Source organism: Trichosurus vulpecula, chromosome 9 (assembly GCF_011100635.1).
Source record: "Trichosurus vulpecula isolate mTriVul1 chromosome 9, mTriVul1.pri, whole genome shotgun sequence".
Lineage (NCBI taxonomy): Eukaryota > Metazoa > Chordata > Mammalia > Diprotodontia > Phalangeridae > Trichosurus > Trichosurus vulpecula.
Window position 1 is genome coordinate 168,847,455 of NC_050581.1, and position 17,545 is coordinate 168,864,999.

Genomic DNA, 17,545 nt, shown 5'->3' on the forward strand with positions numbered 1-17,545 from the left:
TCACTACTTTAAGTGGTATGCAAGAACTAATCTTTTCTGTTTATTAACAACTAATAGCTTTTTTTTCATAACCTCTGAAAAGGATATTTTTAATTGAGATGCAGAAATAGGGAAAATGGGAGAATGGAAGGTGTGTTCTTGTCCCATTTAGTGTCCTTGGATATTCGAAATTTCAAATTTTAGCTGTCTTACAGGTTGTTATCGACGATTGTGTGTTAGCTGATAAATCAAACACACATTTGTTGATTATCTGGATGTGAATTATTTACTTCATGTATTTTGATACTTGCGTAACTCCTTGTGTAAACAGACTGATTCTTTTTACTCTCAAGTCGTGTGTCAATTCAGAAAAATAGTAGTTTAGAAAAAACTTGGCCCTCTCTTCTATTTGTCTTTGGTTTATTGTCTTGGGGATCCTTGAAATAAAAGAGGTGATTTACAGAAGGGAAACTGTCAAGGTATTATCCTGTTTAAAATATTAGGTTTGGGGAAATGGTTATTGGCAAAATTCTCTGAATTCAAAATAATTTGAATAATCTGAATTAGTGAAAAGGCTGAAATGTGTGATTTCCTTTTTAAAGAACTTTAATAATGTTGCTGCCCTTGTGTGCAAATTTCTCATTCTGCCCATTTCTCCCTGAAATCCATGATTTTGTCATTTCTTACAGTGCTAGAATATTCAGTCACATTCATATTCTGCAGCTTGTTCAGCCATTCCCCACTTGTGACATATATAATTATTGGGGTTAATATAAATTCACCTTAATCTCCTATCTTACTACATCTGCTCCTGAATTATTATGTAGGCATACCCTGCTTAGAGTCATTAATTAGTTCTGTGAAACATAATGTTAGAAGAAACATTGTAATATGGATAGTTCAGTAAGACCGTTGCTGTAAATGAAAGAGAAGTTCCTGGGGAAGGACAAAATTGATTATTAAAGTATATGCGCCCATCTATACAAGTTCACATACACATCCATGTGTGTGAAGGGTCTTTAAAGAGATCTGAGACTCGTTTTCCTAAATTGAATCGCCAGACTGAACTCTCATCTAGTTCTTTTGTAGTCTGCAAAGAGATGTTGAAGTTACCAAGAAACATGAAGGGAAGAACAGGCTGGTTGGGGATTTGGTCTCCTTTTATCCCTGAACCACAGGTGTGGGTAGGGGGTTTGGGACGAGGTGGGCACAAGGTAAAGGAGCAGTACTGGAGTCAGATAGGAGGCGATGCAGAGAAATAGGGACCTCTCAAAGATTACTCACTGTTTTAAAGTAAGACATTTACTATGTAATTTGTGTGTTTGATGATGGACCCCAAACCATTATGATAGGATTTCCTAATGTTGTGGTAAAATTTGCTTAAAAAAGGTAATCTTGTGAAAAACCACCAATTAAGGAAGTAGCATATGGGTTATTCCTATAAAATGAGGCTCAGGATTTTGACTGGAGTCATCAAAGAAAGTTTGAAATATGTTCAGTATACTTTGCCTCCAAGGCAAGAGAATGAACAAATACATTTTGGAATAATAGAATTAGAAAGAATAAGGGGTTTGATCTTAATTGATTGGATTTTTAACTGCGGATTTTATCTGGTGAAATCTTGTAAGAAAGTATGTTCGCAGAGTGGTAGGTACACTTATGATGTGCTGGTGAATTTCTACTTAAAGTATAAACTGAATTTAGTCTTTATCTGAAATTTTCCTGGTAGCTGAGTACTGTCAGGTATATGCTTTAATTATATTTTATGAAGAATGCCCATGGGGCCTTTTGGTAATAGTGTCTTTAGTATTTTCTATTGCATTCTCTTCTCTTTAAAGCATTTTTTGGTAGATGTAGTGGTTTTCCCTGTTAAAATCTTAAATACCACTGATGTTGCATTTCTAAAGTCATCTTAAATGTCATTGATTTAATCATTTGAACAGCTGTAAAGGTAGTTTTAAAGAAAGTGAAAAGCTACTGCAAATACTATGTGTAATCAGCCTACCAAGTTATTATACATTTGATCTTGGGATAGTTAGTGTTAATATTGATAATAATAAAAAGTAATTGCTAACATTTAGGTCATGTTTTAAGATTTGTAAAGAATTTTATATATATATTATCTTATTTAATTTGATCTTTACAACGGAGCTTCAAGTTAGGTTCTATTATTGGCCCCATCTTACAGTAGGGGAAACTGAGGTAGACAGAGGTTAGTTGCTCAAGGGCATACAACTAGAAAGTATCGAAGGCCAGATATACAGACTCTGGTCCTTAGGTCTTCCCAACTCCAAATCTGGTATTCTTTAAGTAAAATTCAAATTAGAACAGGTTATAGGACTTGAATTTTTCTTCCAGTCTTTCTCTTCCCTATCTTTCCGTTTTTTAAATGGCCTATATAACCATCCTCTCTATTTTGGCCTTCTTTTCAATTTGGACTACAAGTAGAGGTCAGTACCAACTTTGGGATTGACATGAAGCTACTACAGCAATTCTCTAAGTACCATTTTATCTCTGTAGCATAAAGAATTTTCTGCTTTCTTTGAAGTGATAACTAAGACTTTAAGTTGAATGATTAATGAGAATGTGAAAGAAATTCCCTTCAAGGGAGTATTCTGTTCTTGTAGTTTCTCCTGATGCCATGCCACCTTCATCTACCAGGGAGTGAAAAAAGTATATACAAGTCTGAGAGCTGTTGTCTGTCTCTGGGGGTAGAAAGAAGCAGGAACAATTAGGGGAAAACCACACAATGGAAGAACCAACCCAATGGGGAAGAGATGAATATAACTTTACCTTTCTCTCTGTTGTCTGCCTGCAAGTCAGTAGCTACGGTAACTAAAATTAATTAATTTGCTGAGCTCCTCCTCTGTGCATCACCTTCATTGTATTAAGAACTGTTTTAGACTGCTTTGGAAGAAAGGGAAAAGACTCCATCAGTAGATTGTGGGTGGCTGTCTGTGTAGATTCTGAATATTGCTCAAGTCTTTGTCTTGATTTTTTTTCCCCATTTGATTGAAAAAACTTCCTGCTTATAATAGCCTTACCAAAACCTGATGTATGGAGCAATGTCAGATGTTTGTATGCTGCCAGATCTAGTACTTCATCAGGTTGCACATCTCCCCTGTGGAATACTTGTGATAGAAGGTGTGTGTGTTGTGTATTTTTACTTTTTGAAGATACTAGGAATGTGGGAGGCATCTTTTGTAATCTGTGCTTTTCTTTAATTACATGGTAATTAGCAACTAAGAACAAGTGAAGTGTAATTAGAAATTAAGATGAGTATGTATTGGATATATAACCCTTTCTTCTAGGAGTGTTGTTGTTTGGTCAGTTATGTACGACTCTTTGTGACCCCATTTTTTCTTGGTGAAGACACTGGAGTGATTTGCCATTTCCTTCTCCAGCTCATTTTACAGGTGAGGAGACTGAAGCAAGTAAAGTTAAGTGACTTGCCTAGGGTCACACAGCTGGTAAGCGTCTGAGACCAGATTTGAACTCAGAAAGATAAGTCTTCCTTGACTCCAGGCCTGGCATTCTATCCACTAGCTGCCCTGTTTCTTTTAGGATCTGTATAGTCAATTTAAAGTAGCTTATTGAAAGAAAGATTCAAAATAAAAAAGATGTGATAACTTATTATAACAAACGCATTCCCTGTTTTTCCAGAGCGGACTATTTTGAAGATGAAGCTATTCGAAAAGTTTTGAAGTATAAGCCTTGGTGGACTATAGCATTTGCAAAAATGACGGCCTCTCCAGAAAGGAGTCAGGAGCAGAGTAATCAAGAAGAATTTCAGGGTAAACTCACAATTCATTCACTTTGCTTGTTTTGGTTTGGTCTCAGTAGGTGTCCAGTTTTATGGTATTTATGCCCATCTACTAACTTTCTGACTAAATACACAGCTATGACTGCCCTGTAGTGCCAAGGTAAGGTTTTGATTTCTTCTCCTAAAGTCTTCTTGCAGTCTTCTCATGGCATCGAAGGGATTCTGGGTTTTCCAAGGCTGTGCCAACAGAGTACATGCTCTGGGGAGGTCCTTCAAAGCTGGAGAAGGAGGCTTCAAGTACAGGCCTCACAATAGGCAGAGTGACTGTTGTCCCAGTAAAGACCAAGCTGAATTTGGAGAAGCTTATGACCAGAAATTTGGCAACCTGATGGTGAATATTTTTGTCCACAGCAACTCCTCATTTGTGGAGGGAGTGCTTTTTGCACTAGAATGATTAATTTTCACGAAAGATTATTTCTGTATTTCCTAGTTTGCTCATCATGTTTCCCATGATGGTTATTCCAAATCATCTAGTCCCCCATGACATCCTCATCCCCTTCCCTCACAGCAGAGGCAATCCTTCCTTGCCTCCTACTTTTTAGAGAAAATGGATGCCATCTTCTGTGACCTTCCTCTTCTCTACTCGACATTTTCCAGACTTTTTCTCTTCCTTTGCTCCAGTCTCTGAATAATGGTTGACCTTTCTTCTTACCTAGAACAACAAATCTGCTTATGCTCTTTATGCCTTCCCTTCCCACCACCTATAGGAGCTTGTCTCATTCCCACCCATTTTCAGTCTCTCTTTTTCCATTGGCTGCCTACAGACATGACTGGGCCTCTGTAATCCTTCCCTGAAGAAGACTCACATGGCCATTTCCTCAAGCAGTTATCTTGTATCTTTTCTCCTTTTTACAGGCAAACTCCTAGAGAAAGCCATTTACAATTGTTACCTCTGGCCCTCCACCTTCAAATCACTTCTCATCCCCTTCCAACCTGGTATATGATCTCACTGCTCAACTGAGCCACTTATCCACGATTGCCAGGGTTCATTTTTTAAAATAAATTTTTATTGATGTCTTTTGTTTTTTACTTGCCAGAATTTCTCTGCATTTCTCTTATTATTTGTGACTTGTAATATTCTTTCATATAGTTGTTAATCATTTGCCATTCTTATTTTGAAAATTGTCTGTGCATATCCTTTGATGACTTACCTCTTGGGGGTTGAATACCTCTTTGATTTCATAGGTATATCATTTTTCTCTTAAATTGCTGCTTTTGATGCTGTTGAGCACCCCTGCTCCTGTTTACCCTCTCTTCCTTTGACTTTCATGCCATTGCTTTCTCTTGGTTCCAGTCTTAAGTGTTTGATATCTCCTCAGTACTTTGTTTTGTGATCATCACCTCCTTCCCACCAAGCGGGAGTGTGTCCCCTAAAACTCTGCCTTGAGCCCTCTTCTAGATTTTTCTCTCTAGACAGTCGCATCTGCTTCCATGAGAGCTGAATCCCTATATCCAGCCCTAATCTTGCTTCTGAACTATAATCTCATTTCTAGTTTTCTCCTGCACATCTTCACCTGGAGGTTTGCCTCAAATTCAACATGTCCAAAGTAGAGTAGATTATTATCCCTTTTCCCAAATCCGTTCCTTATCCACACTTCCCTATTTCTGGTGAAAGCACTGCCACCAACTCAGCCATCAAGGTTGGAAACTCTGGATTGCTCCGTGGTTCTTCCCTTTCTCTCAGTCTCTCCACTGGCAGTCTTGGTCAGGTCTCCGGTGGTTGTATTTCCACATCTCTTGTCTTTCCCCTTCCTTCTGCTCATAAAGCTGCCAGCCTAACAGAGGCCATTATCATTTCTCACCTGGATTCTTGTACTAACTCCCTGCAGCCATTCTTCTCCTTCAGTCCAGCTTCTATCAGGTACTAAATTAATCTTTCCGACATACACGTTTGCTTGTTTAACTTCCCTGTTTAAAAGTCTTTAGTGGCTCCCTGTTGCCTGTAGGATAAAATAGACTCTTTTGCCTTGCATTGGAAGCCCCTTACAGACTAGCTCCTGCCTCTCCTGACTCATTTCATATTGTATCCCAAACTGCCCTTCTAGTTGTTTTTCCAAAGGGCTCTTGCCATTTCCCATTCCTGGAAAGGACATGGCCCACATTTCCATTTCTTAGGAACCTTTGCTCCGTTCGAGGCTCAGCTTAGCTACTACAGGAAGATTTTCCTGATCAGTCTAGTACTTTTTATTGCCAAGAATTAAAATAATCTTTAATTGTTTTTTAACTCTGAAGAATATATTCTTGTGTATAGTGCATACCTGACATTAAGTTTTTTTTTTAATTAAATTTTTTAATGAAAAATTGATTTTTCTCTCCTGTCATCTTACCATTAACCTACCCCATCCCACCACCCCCAAAACCCTTTATAACAGTTATGCATGGTTAAGCATAACAAATCTCTGAATTGTCCACGTCCAAAAAATAGGTTTCATTCTGCACTCTGAGTCTTACCATTTCTTTGTCAGGAGGTGAGTAACATGTTTTATCATTGGTCCTCTGGATTCAAGGTTGGTCAATGTGTTAGAATTCTTAGAGCTTTCACAGTTGTTTGTTTGCTTCTTGTTATTATATAGATTGTTCTTCTGGTCTGCTCATTTTACTCTGTGTTAGTTCATACAATTATTCCCAGATTTCTCTGAAACTATCCTTAATACTATTTCTTACAACCAATAGTATTCCATTATGTTTGTATGTCACCATTTGTTCACCCATTCCATTCCCTTTAGTTTCCAGTTCTTGGTTAATACAAAAAAGAGCTGCCATAAATTTTTTGTACATCTGAGACCTTTGACTTTTTCTTTGACCTCTTTGGGGTGTAGGCCTAGCGGTGATAGTGAATTAGCCTAGTTCTTAGTGCCCTCTTTTGTTCCCCCTCAAACTGTGTTGTATTTACTTATCTGTACACATGTCGTATCTGTCCATTACAATTTTAGCTCCTTGTTGTCAAGGACTGTTTGATTTTTGTCTTCAATCCTCAGGACCTAGCACAATGCCACACACATAGTAGACATTTAATAAGTGTTTGCTACATTGAATTGAGTGAAGGAAACTTCTCAGACATTTGTTTTCTCTTAGAAAATACCTCTTGAAATTTTTTTCTTTTGCTTTTTAAGGTTCATTTGTTAGTACTTTCAAAGAAATTACTATCTTTATATGTTAAGTTGATTATCTCTTTGGGGCTCTGAAAGCATCACTGTTGGAAGGACAGTTGAGTAGCAGCAAGATTAGAAAAATAGCCTTTCTCTGTGCCACTGTCTGTTAAATGAATTAGCATGTTTCCTTAAAATCTGTCAGGTGATTCTGTGAGGCACTAGGCATGGTTTATTGCTGCATCTGCAGGTTATAAACACCAGGTGGACCACCTGTCCAACTTATTATCAAAGACAGCTAACAGCAAGGGGGTTCAGTGAGGCATCAGTACTTGCCATATCGTTATTTAAAAACTGAATCCGACCTGTGAATTGCCTTTCCCCCTTTAATCCTTTGGTAACATTCCTTGGACTATTAAGATTGTGTTCATTTTGAAGCGTAACCTGATAGTAGTTTGAGTTCCATGCCCAGATAAAAATACTGTTCTCTAAGCTTGCCTCCGCCTCATTGCCTTAATTACTTATGTGATGAGACTCTAAGGCTGCAGAGAAGGAGGAAAGACCAACTGGTTTGGTTGTAGTTTGTGTCATTTTAGAAAAGTTATCGTGGCTTAGAAAATGAAAAGTTGGGCCCATATTGTAATCAAAGCTCATCTATAGTGACTGCTTGATAAAAATTCATACGTTTACCTCACCATTGTCTGGAATCTGCATTCGAGTTGATTTGGAAAATGACATTTTTCGACACTTGGACAAATTTCATATAGGTTTGATAGACATAATATGCCAGCTATATAATTGAAAGTCTTAATGCCCATTAGACCTGTTTAGCAAGTTTAGATATACTAGAAACATTTTGAATATCAACTAGGGAGTATTCTCATATTTTAAAGATATCAAATTAAACAAGTGGCATGCAGAAAAATTTCAGTCTCCCATTTATAATTTCCTTTTATAAGTTTGAGCTCTGGTTACCCAAGATTCACAATAGGCCATTTCCTTTTATTTAAATTATTAAGTTTTTCTCTGATAGGATGTTACAATGATAATACTTTATGTATGATATCATTAAGGGGCTGAGTTCACTCCTGATCTTCTTTGGTCTCTTGCATATCTTCAGTCTTCTAGCTGTTGTGCATACTGAAGGTGCTGATATTTTGTATCTAATTCAGTGTAAATATTAGCAGTGAAAAAGTAAATTTTTTTAAAATATTCATTTTTAAAATTTTGAGATCTAAATTCTCTCTCTCCTCCAGTCCCTCCCCTCACCCATTAAGAAGGCAAGCGATATGATAAACATTATACATGCAGAACATTTCTATATTAACTGCATTGCAAAAAATGAAGGCAAGAAAAGTAAAGTGCAAAACAATCTACTTCAGGCTGTACTCAGGATTCATCATTTTTCTCTCTGGAGGTATATAGCTAAAGGTGAGTCCTTTGGAATTGTTTGGGATCGTTGTATTGATCACAATAGCGAAGTCATCATTACAATATTGCTGTTACTATGGACAGTGTTTTCTGGTTCTACATACTGTACATCAGTTCATTTAAGTCTTCCAATTTTTTCTGAAATCATATCCTTTTATCATTGCTTATAGCACAATGATATTCCATCACAGTTATATTTACCACAGTTTGTGCAGCCATTCACCAATTGATGGATATCCCTTCCATTTCCAATTCTTTGCATCTACAAGAAAAGAGCTACTATACATATTTTTGTGCATATAGGTCCTTTTCCTTTTCTTTGACCTTTTTGGGCTATGTAGTGTTATTGCTGGGTCAAAAAGTGTAAAACAGTTTTATAGCCCTTTGTACATAGTTCCAAATTGTTGTGCAGAATGGTTGGATCAGTTCACAACCCCACCAACAGTGTATTGTGTCCCAATTTTTCCACATTCCCTCTAGGATTTGTCATTTGAAAAGTGGGTTATTTGTAAGTAAGAATACCTGAAGCAAGATGGAAGGTCTTGAGATGTGTTGTAAAACAGTGTGATGCTCCATCTTTGAAGGGTTCAGTAGCATCAGTGGGCAAGAAATGCATGTGTATATATTCTTTTTGTGTAAAATGATAGTTTCTGTTATCTTTCCACATACAGAGACCTTGTATAGTCTTAAATAAAACCCATTATTTAATTATTTGTATCATCTTAAATAATGGGAATTTTCTTAAATAATTTTTGAGATAAATAGTTGAGGCATAGAAGGTATAACGTTTAAAAATATTGTGTGTAATAGTTTTGCGATCTCATTTATTTGGAAATTCTCTCCAGTGATATAGATTGTGGCCCATTCTTGCCTGCCCAACCTGTTCTAATCTTTGCTTTCTTCTGACATTGGGAAGTTACCTGTGGAGCACTCTAGCTGTCTACTTTTTATTTCTGGCTCTCACTATGGGACCAGCTCATCTTCTCTTTAACTGGGATAAAATGTGGGCTGAAAGAAATGTGTACTTCTTAAATCAAGATTTTTGAATCTTGTCTAAGGCTGGACAGAACTGTGGGAAAATGGCATGTACCTACACTCTTGGAGTTAGTTATGGTCACTTCTTTTTCTTCTCCTTTTCCTCCCTGGTCTTCTTAACAGCATTGATTCTGTCTTAGCTGTTCTTTGGAGCAGAAGGGCATGGCTTCTTTGCCTCTTCCTTTCCTCCTCTCCTTGCTAAATAAGTCGGCACAAGTTATAGGAAAACAAGTGATTAAGTTTCGATTGTTCCATCAAAGGGTTCTTAACGTGAATATGCAAAATTGAGTTATAGTTGTTTAAAGTGCTTTGCCTCTTTCTTTATGAGGCTGTTCTAATCTTATAGCCAGACATGATACTGTGGCTATTATTAAAGTAATTATCTTTGGAATTATCTATATTTCTTCCCCTGAGGACTTTTAAATGGATATGTCAGATGTTTTGCTGATGATCTGAGTTCTTGAAGTTGGCTTTGTCACATTTTTTATGTCTTTGAGTGGTTAATGTTAGTCTAAGAAGTTTATAGTCAGTGTACTTCCTGTCAAGGATGTCCTGTTTAGCTCCTGTGAATTGAGTGTTTCTAAGTTGGAATCATCCGTCAGCTTGGCAAGAAAACCTATAGCTGTAGCACTGTAGTACCCTTTCAGTCTGTGGTATGATGATAGAGAGGTGACCCCTTGTGGAATATTGCCTGAAAAAGTCTTTGTTTCTAAGGCTTCTTGGCCTTCCTTAGGGCAGAGCTGAACTCATTCCCCATGGGGGTGAGAGGGGAATGCATCCAGAGGAGGTGTGAAGGCTTAAAAAGTAATAAGGGATGGAGGTATTGCAAGCCATGGTAAGGAAAACAACACAGTCAGGAGGAGTAAGGCACAGGGAGAGAGAAAAAAATAAAATATTATGATGGGAAAAAGGGAATTCAGAGTTGAACTTGGAAGCAGAACACTTGTGACTTAATGGCAAGATAAGGATGTGACCAGGTATGTGCTGGCAACGGTGGAATGGTCATGGGAGGTGAGCACATTAAGGAGCTGAGAAATTAGGGTCAATGTAAATTAGGGTCAGCATCAGCATTTATATTGGAATTCCCTGTAAAGAGGGTAGGGTATAGAGGAAGACCATGAATCTGATGCTTAACTCATTGAGAAATTAGGGTGAATGCCTTCTGGGGGCAAGGAGAGATCAGTAGATAACAGTTACTAGAATTTGGATTGCGTGAACCTCAGAGGAGCGGAGGTTGTTAAGTGGTTGTGAAAGAGAGAGAGAGTTTGGAAGTGGCAGTGGGGGGAAAATGGAGTATTCTGAGTCCCTTACCATGACAAGGGAGTGTGAGTGCAGCTGGTCCTGGAAAAGGTAACCAGAGATGCAGTGTTATCCAGATGGAACCAGCTCTCCCAGAGTGCAGGGAAAGAGAAGAATCAGACAGGAAGTTGTGCTGGGTGAGAGGAAATTTAATTATGAAGCAAACATTCCAGAAGGACTATGAATGAGATGGTATTTGTAATGTGCTTAGTACAATACCTGACACACAGTAGGTGCTTAATAAATGCTTGGTCCTTTGTTCCTCTCTCTCTTCCCTTACAAAGGAAGGGGTAAGCAGGTGTGGAGGGGAATATTGGAGAGGCACTTAGGGTTGAGGTTGATGAAAATGAAGGCGTAGGCAGCTGGGCTTGGGCAAGAGGGGTGGGTAGGTCTGGCATTCAGGGCACTCAGTATCCCTGGATTGAGGAGACTAGGGAGAGATGGGAGTATGTATGCCAGCCATTGGAGAAGAAGTACAGGCAGAGTAATACTGAGGTATGTTGATGAAGCAGGTGCTGAGGAGGTTCACAGACAGCCCTCGAGGCTTTGGCACAGCTTTTGGTTGCCCAGCTTGCCAAAATTGCTGTGTCTGAGGAGGCATAAGCAAGTCCACTTGGCACCTGAGTTGGAAAGAGGGCATATGTTTCATGCCAGGGGATGTTGCCTACCAAGCTGATTCAGAGCAAGCCTAGCAGTACTGTAGTGTGTCTCAGCTTCCTCATGGGGATTCAGTAGGTTGTGACCCTCAGGATATGTGGAACCTAGTCAGCGGAGGGTGGTGTTTCTAGGCTAATTTAGGATAGACTGACACCCTAACGCTCCAAAACAAGACTAATAGGAGACAGGAAGGGATAAAAACAGAGATGCCAGCAGGGAGCCTCTGGCACAATGTAATAACCATTTCTGTGACATTTTAGATGCCATTTACAAAGTGCATTTCATATTAACTACCCTGTTATTATTATGATTCCTATTTAACAAACGAGTAAGTAAAATAATCCAGAAGCTTACCTGACTCCAGAGCTGCCTGTGCTCCTCTGAATCTTGGGCTGGAGATTCCTGCACAGTCCTCTACTCCCTTTGTGTTGTGGCTTGAAGACACTGCTCTGAGTCAACATTATTTCATTTGTAAAATAGGGATCATGTTACCTGAACTACCTGCTTCACAGTGTGGTAAATGTGGAAAGTATTTTGTATATGTTAAAATCGTATAGAAATTTATGACATTGTGCCAGAGGCTTCTTGCTAGAATCCTTGGTTGTCTTTTCTAATCTTCCTTGGGAGGCATTAGTTTCTGCCTCAGCGCGAAAGGGATTGTGGACCACTACAGCTTGGAAGTATCATTTCTGGCTCCAAAGAGGGGACCAGCAAATAGGCTGTTGTGGTGCCTGTCCCTTTTTGTGCCTGCCTCCTGCTCCCTTGACTGACTTCCTAGTTGATTTCTCTGAGGAAGTATTTCCAGATGAAAATGAAGAAACAAAAGCCCAGATTGGGTAAGTGACTCGTCTAGGCTCATGTCACCAGTATGGATCAGAGACAAGACTTGAACTCAGGTCTTCCTGGTTGGTTCAGTGTCCACAGCCACCATCCTGAGAAGGCGCACCTGTGGAGATATAGTCTGACCACTGAGGATCCGGGAAAGAAAGTGCTCCCTACAAATTCGCTCTGTCCAGTAGTTCAGCGTTGGAAACTGATAGGATTTTAACAGTGCCAATGACCCAGAAGAGGAGAGGTTAGCCTCTCCTTTGCTGCTATACCTCACGATAGTGAGATCTTTCTGACTTAAGGCTGTTTCCACCATTAGAGTATAAGCTTCTTGAGAGCTGGGAATGTCTCACTTTTCTTTTTGTATCCCCAGTACTTAGTACAGCTGTGTGCACATAGTAAGTGCTTTAACGATGCTTAGTGCATTTTTTATTTGTGCCTTCGTTCTGAGACTGGCCATCTCCACCATCTCATGTTGCCTTCCTCTGCGTATAGAAGTAGATGGAAAATAATGAACACAGCAATAGGCTGGTGAAGGATCTTGGTGGGTCAAGAAAAGCTTCCCAAAGGAGATGACTCTCCATCTGAGCTTCGAAGGACACTGGCGATTCTGTGAGGCTGAGTGGGAGAGAGGACAGCGTTCTAGGCAACAGGGACCACGGGTGAGGACAGGTGAGTAGGGATGGGAGCTAGAGAAAGTCTCAGAAGAGGGATGGCCAGGAGATCAGTTTGGCAGAGAAGCCCTATGGCATAACGGGAGATGTGGGTTCCAGCCTGGCTTCTGATTCATACATGCTTTTACACACACACACACACACACACACACATGCACACGCACCCCCCCTTACTGGCAGGGGTCCTGGCCCCCTCCCATGTTAGACCACCATTGTTGGTCCCCTTTTTTGTTTTGAGGATTTCCTCAAGGGAATTCGTCTCCAAATGGCTAGTCTACTGGGTATGACCCTCTCCATTATTAGTAAACATTGATTAAGTGCCTGCTGTGCGCCCAGGAGGCAGACAGTCTGCTGCTGGGATTGTATCTGACACTATTTCAGCTTCGTATTTTGCTGGGAGTCTCTGAAACTTAGGGTCACCAGTTTGCTGTCATGAGGCATCAGAGTAGGACTTTGCGCAGGACAGACATGATGCTGAGACAGAATGGTGAGGGGAAATGGGGGAAAGCAACAAGGATTTATTAAGTAGCTACTATGCATCAGGTACTGTGCATTTACCAGTCTTGTCTCCTTCGATCCTCACAGCAAGGAGGGGATTGCTATTATCACACTCATTTTGTAGTTGAGGAAACTGAGGCAGACAGGGTCACAGAGCTTGAACTCAAGGCTTTCTTACTATAGGTCCACTGCTTTATTTAGTACACCAGCCAGCTCCTTCAGATAGAAAATATAAAAGCAAATAGGGGGAAAATGTTGAGAAAAGCTCCAGAGACATAAATCCCTTTTGAGGGGAGGCCTCCTGAAAAGATCAATGGGACTATGGATGATAAAGAAGGGCTCAGGGTTTTTGTGCTCACTAGAGTAATTCTCACTTCCTTTTTTGAAGTCAGAGGTGACAGCATAGCAGTAGGCTCATTCTCTCTTCTGCTGTGGGTTATTTTTAGTGGTATAATTAACAAGAAATGTGAAAGATGTAGCAAAGCAGCTTTCTAGATTAGCTAAGTCACAGAAGTGCATGACGAATGTTACTCATGGTGGCAATTATCCAAGTACAGTAGGCCCTGTCTTTGTAGCTATTTCTGGTGCTGATGCTTGATTAGGCCTGAATTGTGTGCAGAGCCCCCCAAGTCCTAATGAGGCAGCCATCAGGGAGTTCAAACATTTAGGTCCTCCCCATTTTATCTTGAGCTGCCTCCTTCCTCCTCCTTTTTGGGGCTTGTTTTGTCAAGTTGAAGTGTGTGCTGTTAGTGTAGGAAGTTTGCCAGAATGGAACTTGACATCAGCCTCCTGAACCGGAGGGCTCTTGTAGCCACCAAGAAGAGTCATGTGGGCATTAAACATGTGGGAAAGAAGTCCTTCTGCAGCAAGCTCCTGCTCTATTAGCTGAGATAGAGAGAGAAGCAGCTTAAAGGAAGGTGATTTGTATTTGGGGAAGTATTAGAACTGTAAGACTGTGTAGACACTGTGTAGATTAGGACCTTACCTGAGGGAATAGACCAGAAATCTTATTACTGAACTCCTGCAGACCTTTTATTTTCTCTATGTAGAGAAGTCATTATCTGTATACCCAAAAAGTTTCATCTATGTGAAATTATATTTTATGGATGAAGTTTCTAATCATATTTTAGATAGGAATTATTTATTCTTTGTAAAGGAAACCTTTAAACCTCATTATCTTTTAATTTATTAGAGTTTTTCTCCAGTTTTTATGTCAGTTCTTTTTATTTCTATTTTAATTAAAACTTTCCCCCCAATTTTATTTTCAGTTTCAAATTCTCTCTCTCTCTCTCCCCTCTCCTACCCATTGAAAAGGCAAAAAATACAAAGCCCATTTTGCATAGTCATGCTAAATGAGTTCCTACATTAGCCATAGCTTAAAAAAAAGAAGGAAAAGAAAATATACTTCAGTCTTCACCTTGAATTCATCACTTCTTTATCTAGAGATGGGCAGCATGTTTCATCCTTTGGAATTGTGATTGGCCCTTGTGTGGATCAGAGTTCCTAAGCCTTTCAGGGCTGATTGTCCTGACGCTGTTGTTGTTATTGGATAAGTTGTTCTCCTTGTTCTGCTCATTTTACTTTATATCAGTCACATAAGTCTTCCCAGGTTTTTCTGAAACAACCCCCTTCATCATTTCTTGTAGCACAGTAGTATTCCATCATATTCCTGTATTGTAACTTGTTCAGCTATTCCCCAACTGATGAGTATCCCCTCAGTTTCCAATTCTTTGCTGCTGTTAAAAAGAACTGCTATTAATATTTTTGTTCGTTTGTGCCCTTTCCTTCTTTGATCTCTTTACAGGCTGCACCTAGTAGGGCATTGATGGGTCAGATGTTATACCAATTTAATAGTCTTTTTTGGACATAGTTCCAAATTGCTTTACAGAATGGTTGGATGAGTTCATACTCTAACAGCAGTGAATTAAAGTACATGTTTTCCCATAGCCACTCCACTAATTGTCATTTTCCCTTTTTTATCAATTTAGCCAACCTGACAGGTGGGAAGAGAAGTGGTACCTCAGAGGTTTTTTTTTTCTTTTTTTTCTTTTTTCTTGAAGGGGGGAAGGCAGAGCAGTTGGGATTAAGTGACTTGCCCAAGGTCACACAGCTAGTAAGTTTGTCAGGTGTCTGAGGCTGGGTTTGAACTCAGGTCCTCCTGACTCCAAGGCCAGTGCTCTACTCACTGTGCTACCTAGCTGCTCCAGAGTTGTTTTTTCACTGGCAAATTATTAGTGATTTAGAGTAGTGGTATCAAACTCAAATAGAAATAGTCCCCTATGAACTGCATATTGACAGACACAAATTTACATTATATATGTTTTGTTGTATTTTTATTTATTTTGTTAAACATTTTCCAGTTACATTTCAGTCTGGGTCTGTGGCCTTCATGTGGCCCACAAGTTTGACACTAGATTTAGAACATTTTTTAATATGGCTATTGATAGCCTATATTTCTTCCTCTGGAAAAACTCCTTTTCATATTCTTTGACCATTTATCAATTGAGAAATCACTCCTGTTCCCAATATATCTTAGAAATAAGAAATTTATCAGAAAAACTTGCTGTATATATTTCCCCCCAATTTCCTGCTTCTCTCTTAATTGTAGCTGCATTGGTTTTGTTTGTGCAAAAACTTTTTTATTTTATGTTCTCAAAATTGTCCATTTTATCTCTTGTGAGCTTCAGTCTCTTGTTTAGTCATGAATTCTTCCCTATCCATGAATCTGACCAATAATTTCTTCCACAATACTCTAATTTACTTATGATGTCACTATATTTAAATCGTGTACCAATTTTGAGCTTATTTTAGTATACAGTGGGAGATACAGGTGTACACATAATTTTTCCAGATTGTTTTCCAATTTTCCCAACAGTGTTTGTTAAATCGTGAGTTCTTGCCCCGATATCTGTGATCTTTGGGTTTATCAGACACTGAAGTTATTGTGATAATTTGCTAGTATGTATTGTGTGCTTAAGTCTTTTCCATTGATCAATCTTACCTAGTACCAGATTATTTTGAAAATTACTGCTTTATAGTATAGTTTGAGATTAGGTAATGCTGTGTTTCCTTCTATCCCATTTTTTTTCATTGATTTCCTTGATATTCTTGACCTTTTTCTGTCAGATGAAATTTATTATTTTTTTCTAGCTCTGTAAAGTAGTCCTTTGATAGTTTGATTGATATGGCACTGAATAAGTAAATGAATTTAGGTGGTATTGTCACTTTTATTTTATTGACACAGCCTACCCACGAACAATTAGTATTTCTTTGGTTATTTAGATCTCCCTTTATTTGTGTAAAGAGTTTTTTGAAATTGTATTCGTAAAGTTCCTGCATGTGTCTTGGCAGGCAGATCCCCAAATCTTTTATGCTGTCTGTAGTCATTTTAAATGGAATTTCTCTTTGTATCTCTTCTTGCTGGTAATATAAAGAAATGAAGATGATTCATGTGGATTTATTTTATATTATACAACTTTGCTGAAATTGTTAATTGTATCAAAGTTTTTTTTTTAGCTAACTTACTTAAATTCTCTAAATAAACCATCATATTATATACAAAAGTGATAGTTTTGTTTCCTCTTTGCCTATGCTGATTCCTTTACTTTTTTTTTGTCTTGTTACTATTGCTAGCATTTCTAGTACAATATTGAGTAGTAATGGTGATAATGGACATCCTTGCTTCACTCCTGATCTTAAAGGCTTCTAGCTTGTTCCCATTGCAGGTTAATACTCTTAAGTATTACTTTTCTTGTTAAGGAAAACTCCACTTATTCCCATGCTTTCTCGTGTGTTTTTTTTTTAACAGGAATAGGTGCTGTTTTTTGTTAAACTTTTTTCTGCATCTTTTAAAATAATCCTATGATTTTTGTAGTTCATGTTTTTAATATGGTCAGTTATACTTACAAGTTTCCTAGTACTGAGCTGGACCTTCATTTCTGATTTAAATCCACCCTGGTTATAATGTTTGACCTTTGTGACATTGCTGTAATCTCCTTGCTAACATTTTATTTAAAATTTTTGCATCAGTGTTCATTAGGGAAATTGTTCTGTAGTTTTTCTCTGTTTTCACTCTGCCTGGTTTAGGTATCAAGACCATATTTGTGTCATAGAAGGAATTTGGTAGTACTTCTTTACCTATTTTTTTTCAAAAAGTTTATGTACCATTGGAATGAACTTTAAATGTTTGGTAGAATTCACTTGTAAATCCATCTGGTTCTGGGGCTTTTCTA

At 38.6% G+C, this 17,545-nt stretch overlaps 1 protein-coding gene across 1 annotated transcript in view; it reads left to right on the top strand.

Annotated features, from left to right (window-relative positions):
• The window catches only part of SHQ1 (SHQ1, H/ACA ribonucleoprotein assembly factor), a 127,651-nt gene that overhangs the window by 15,486 nt on the left and 94,620 nt on the right, over nt 1-17,545 (top strand). The window contains exon 6 of the mRNA XM_036737427.1: nt 3,643-3,773. Within this exon, the coding sequence (XP_036593322.1) occupies nt 3,643-3,773 (131 nt within the window). The remainder of the gene's footprint in view (nt 1-3,642; nt 3,774-17,545) is intronic.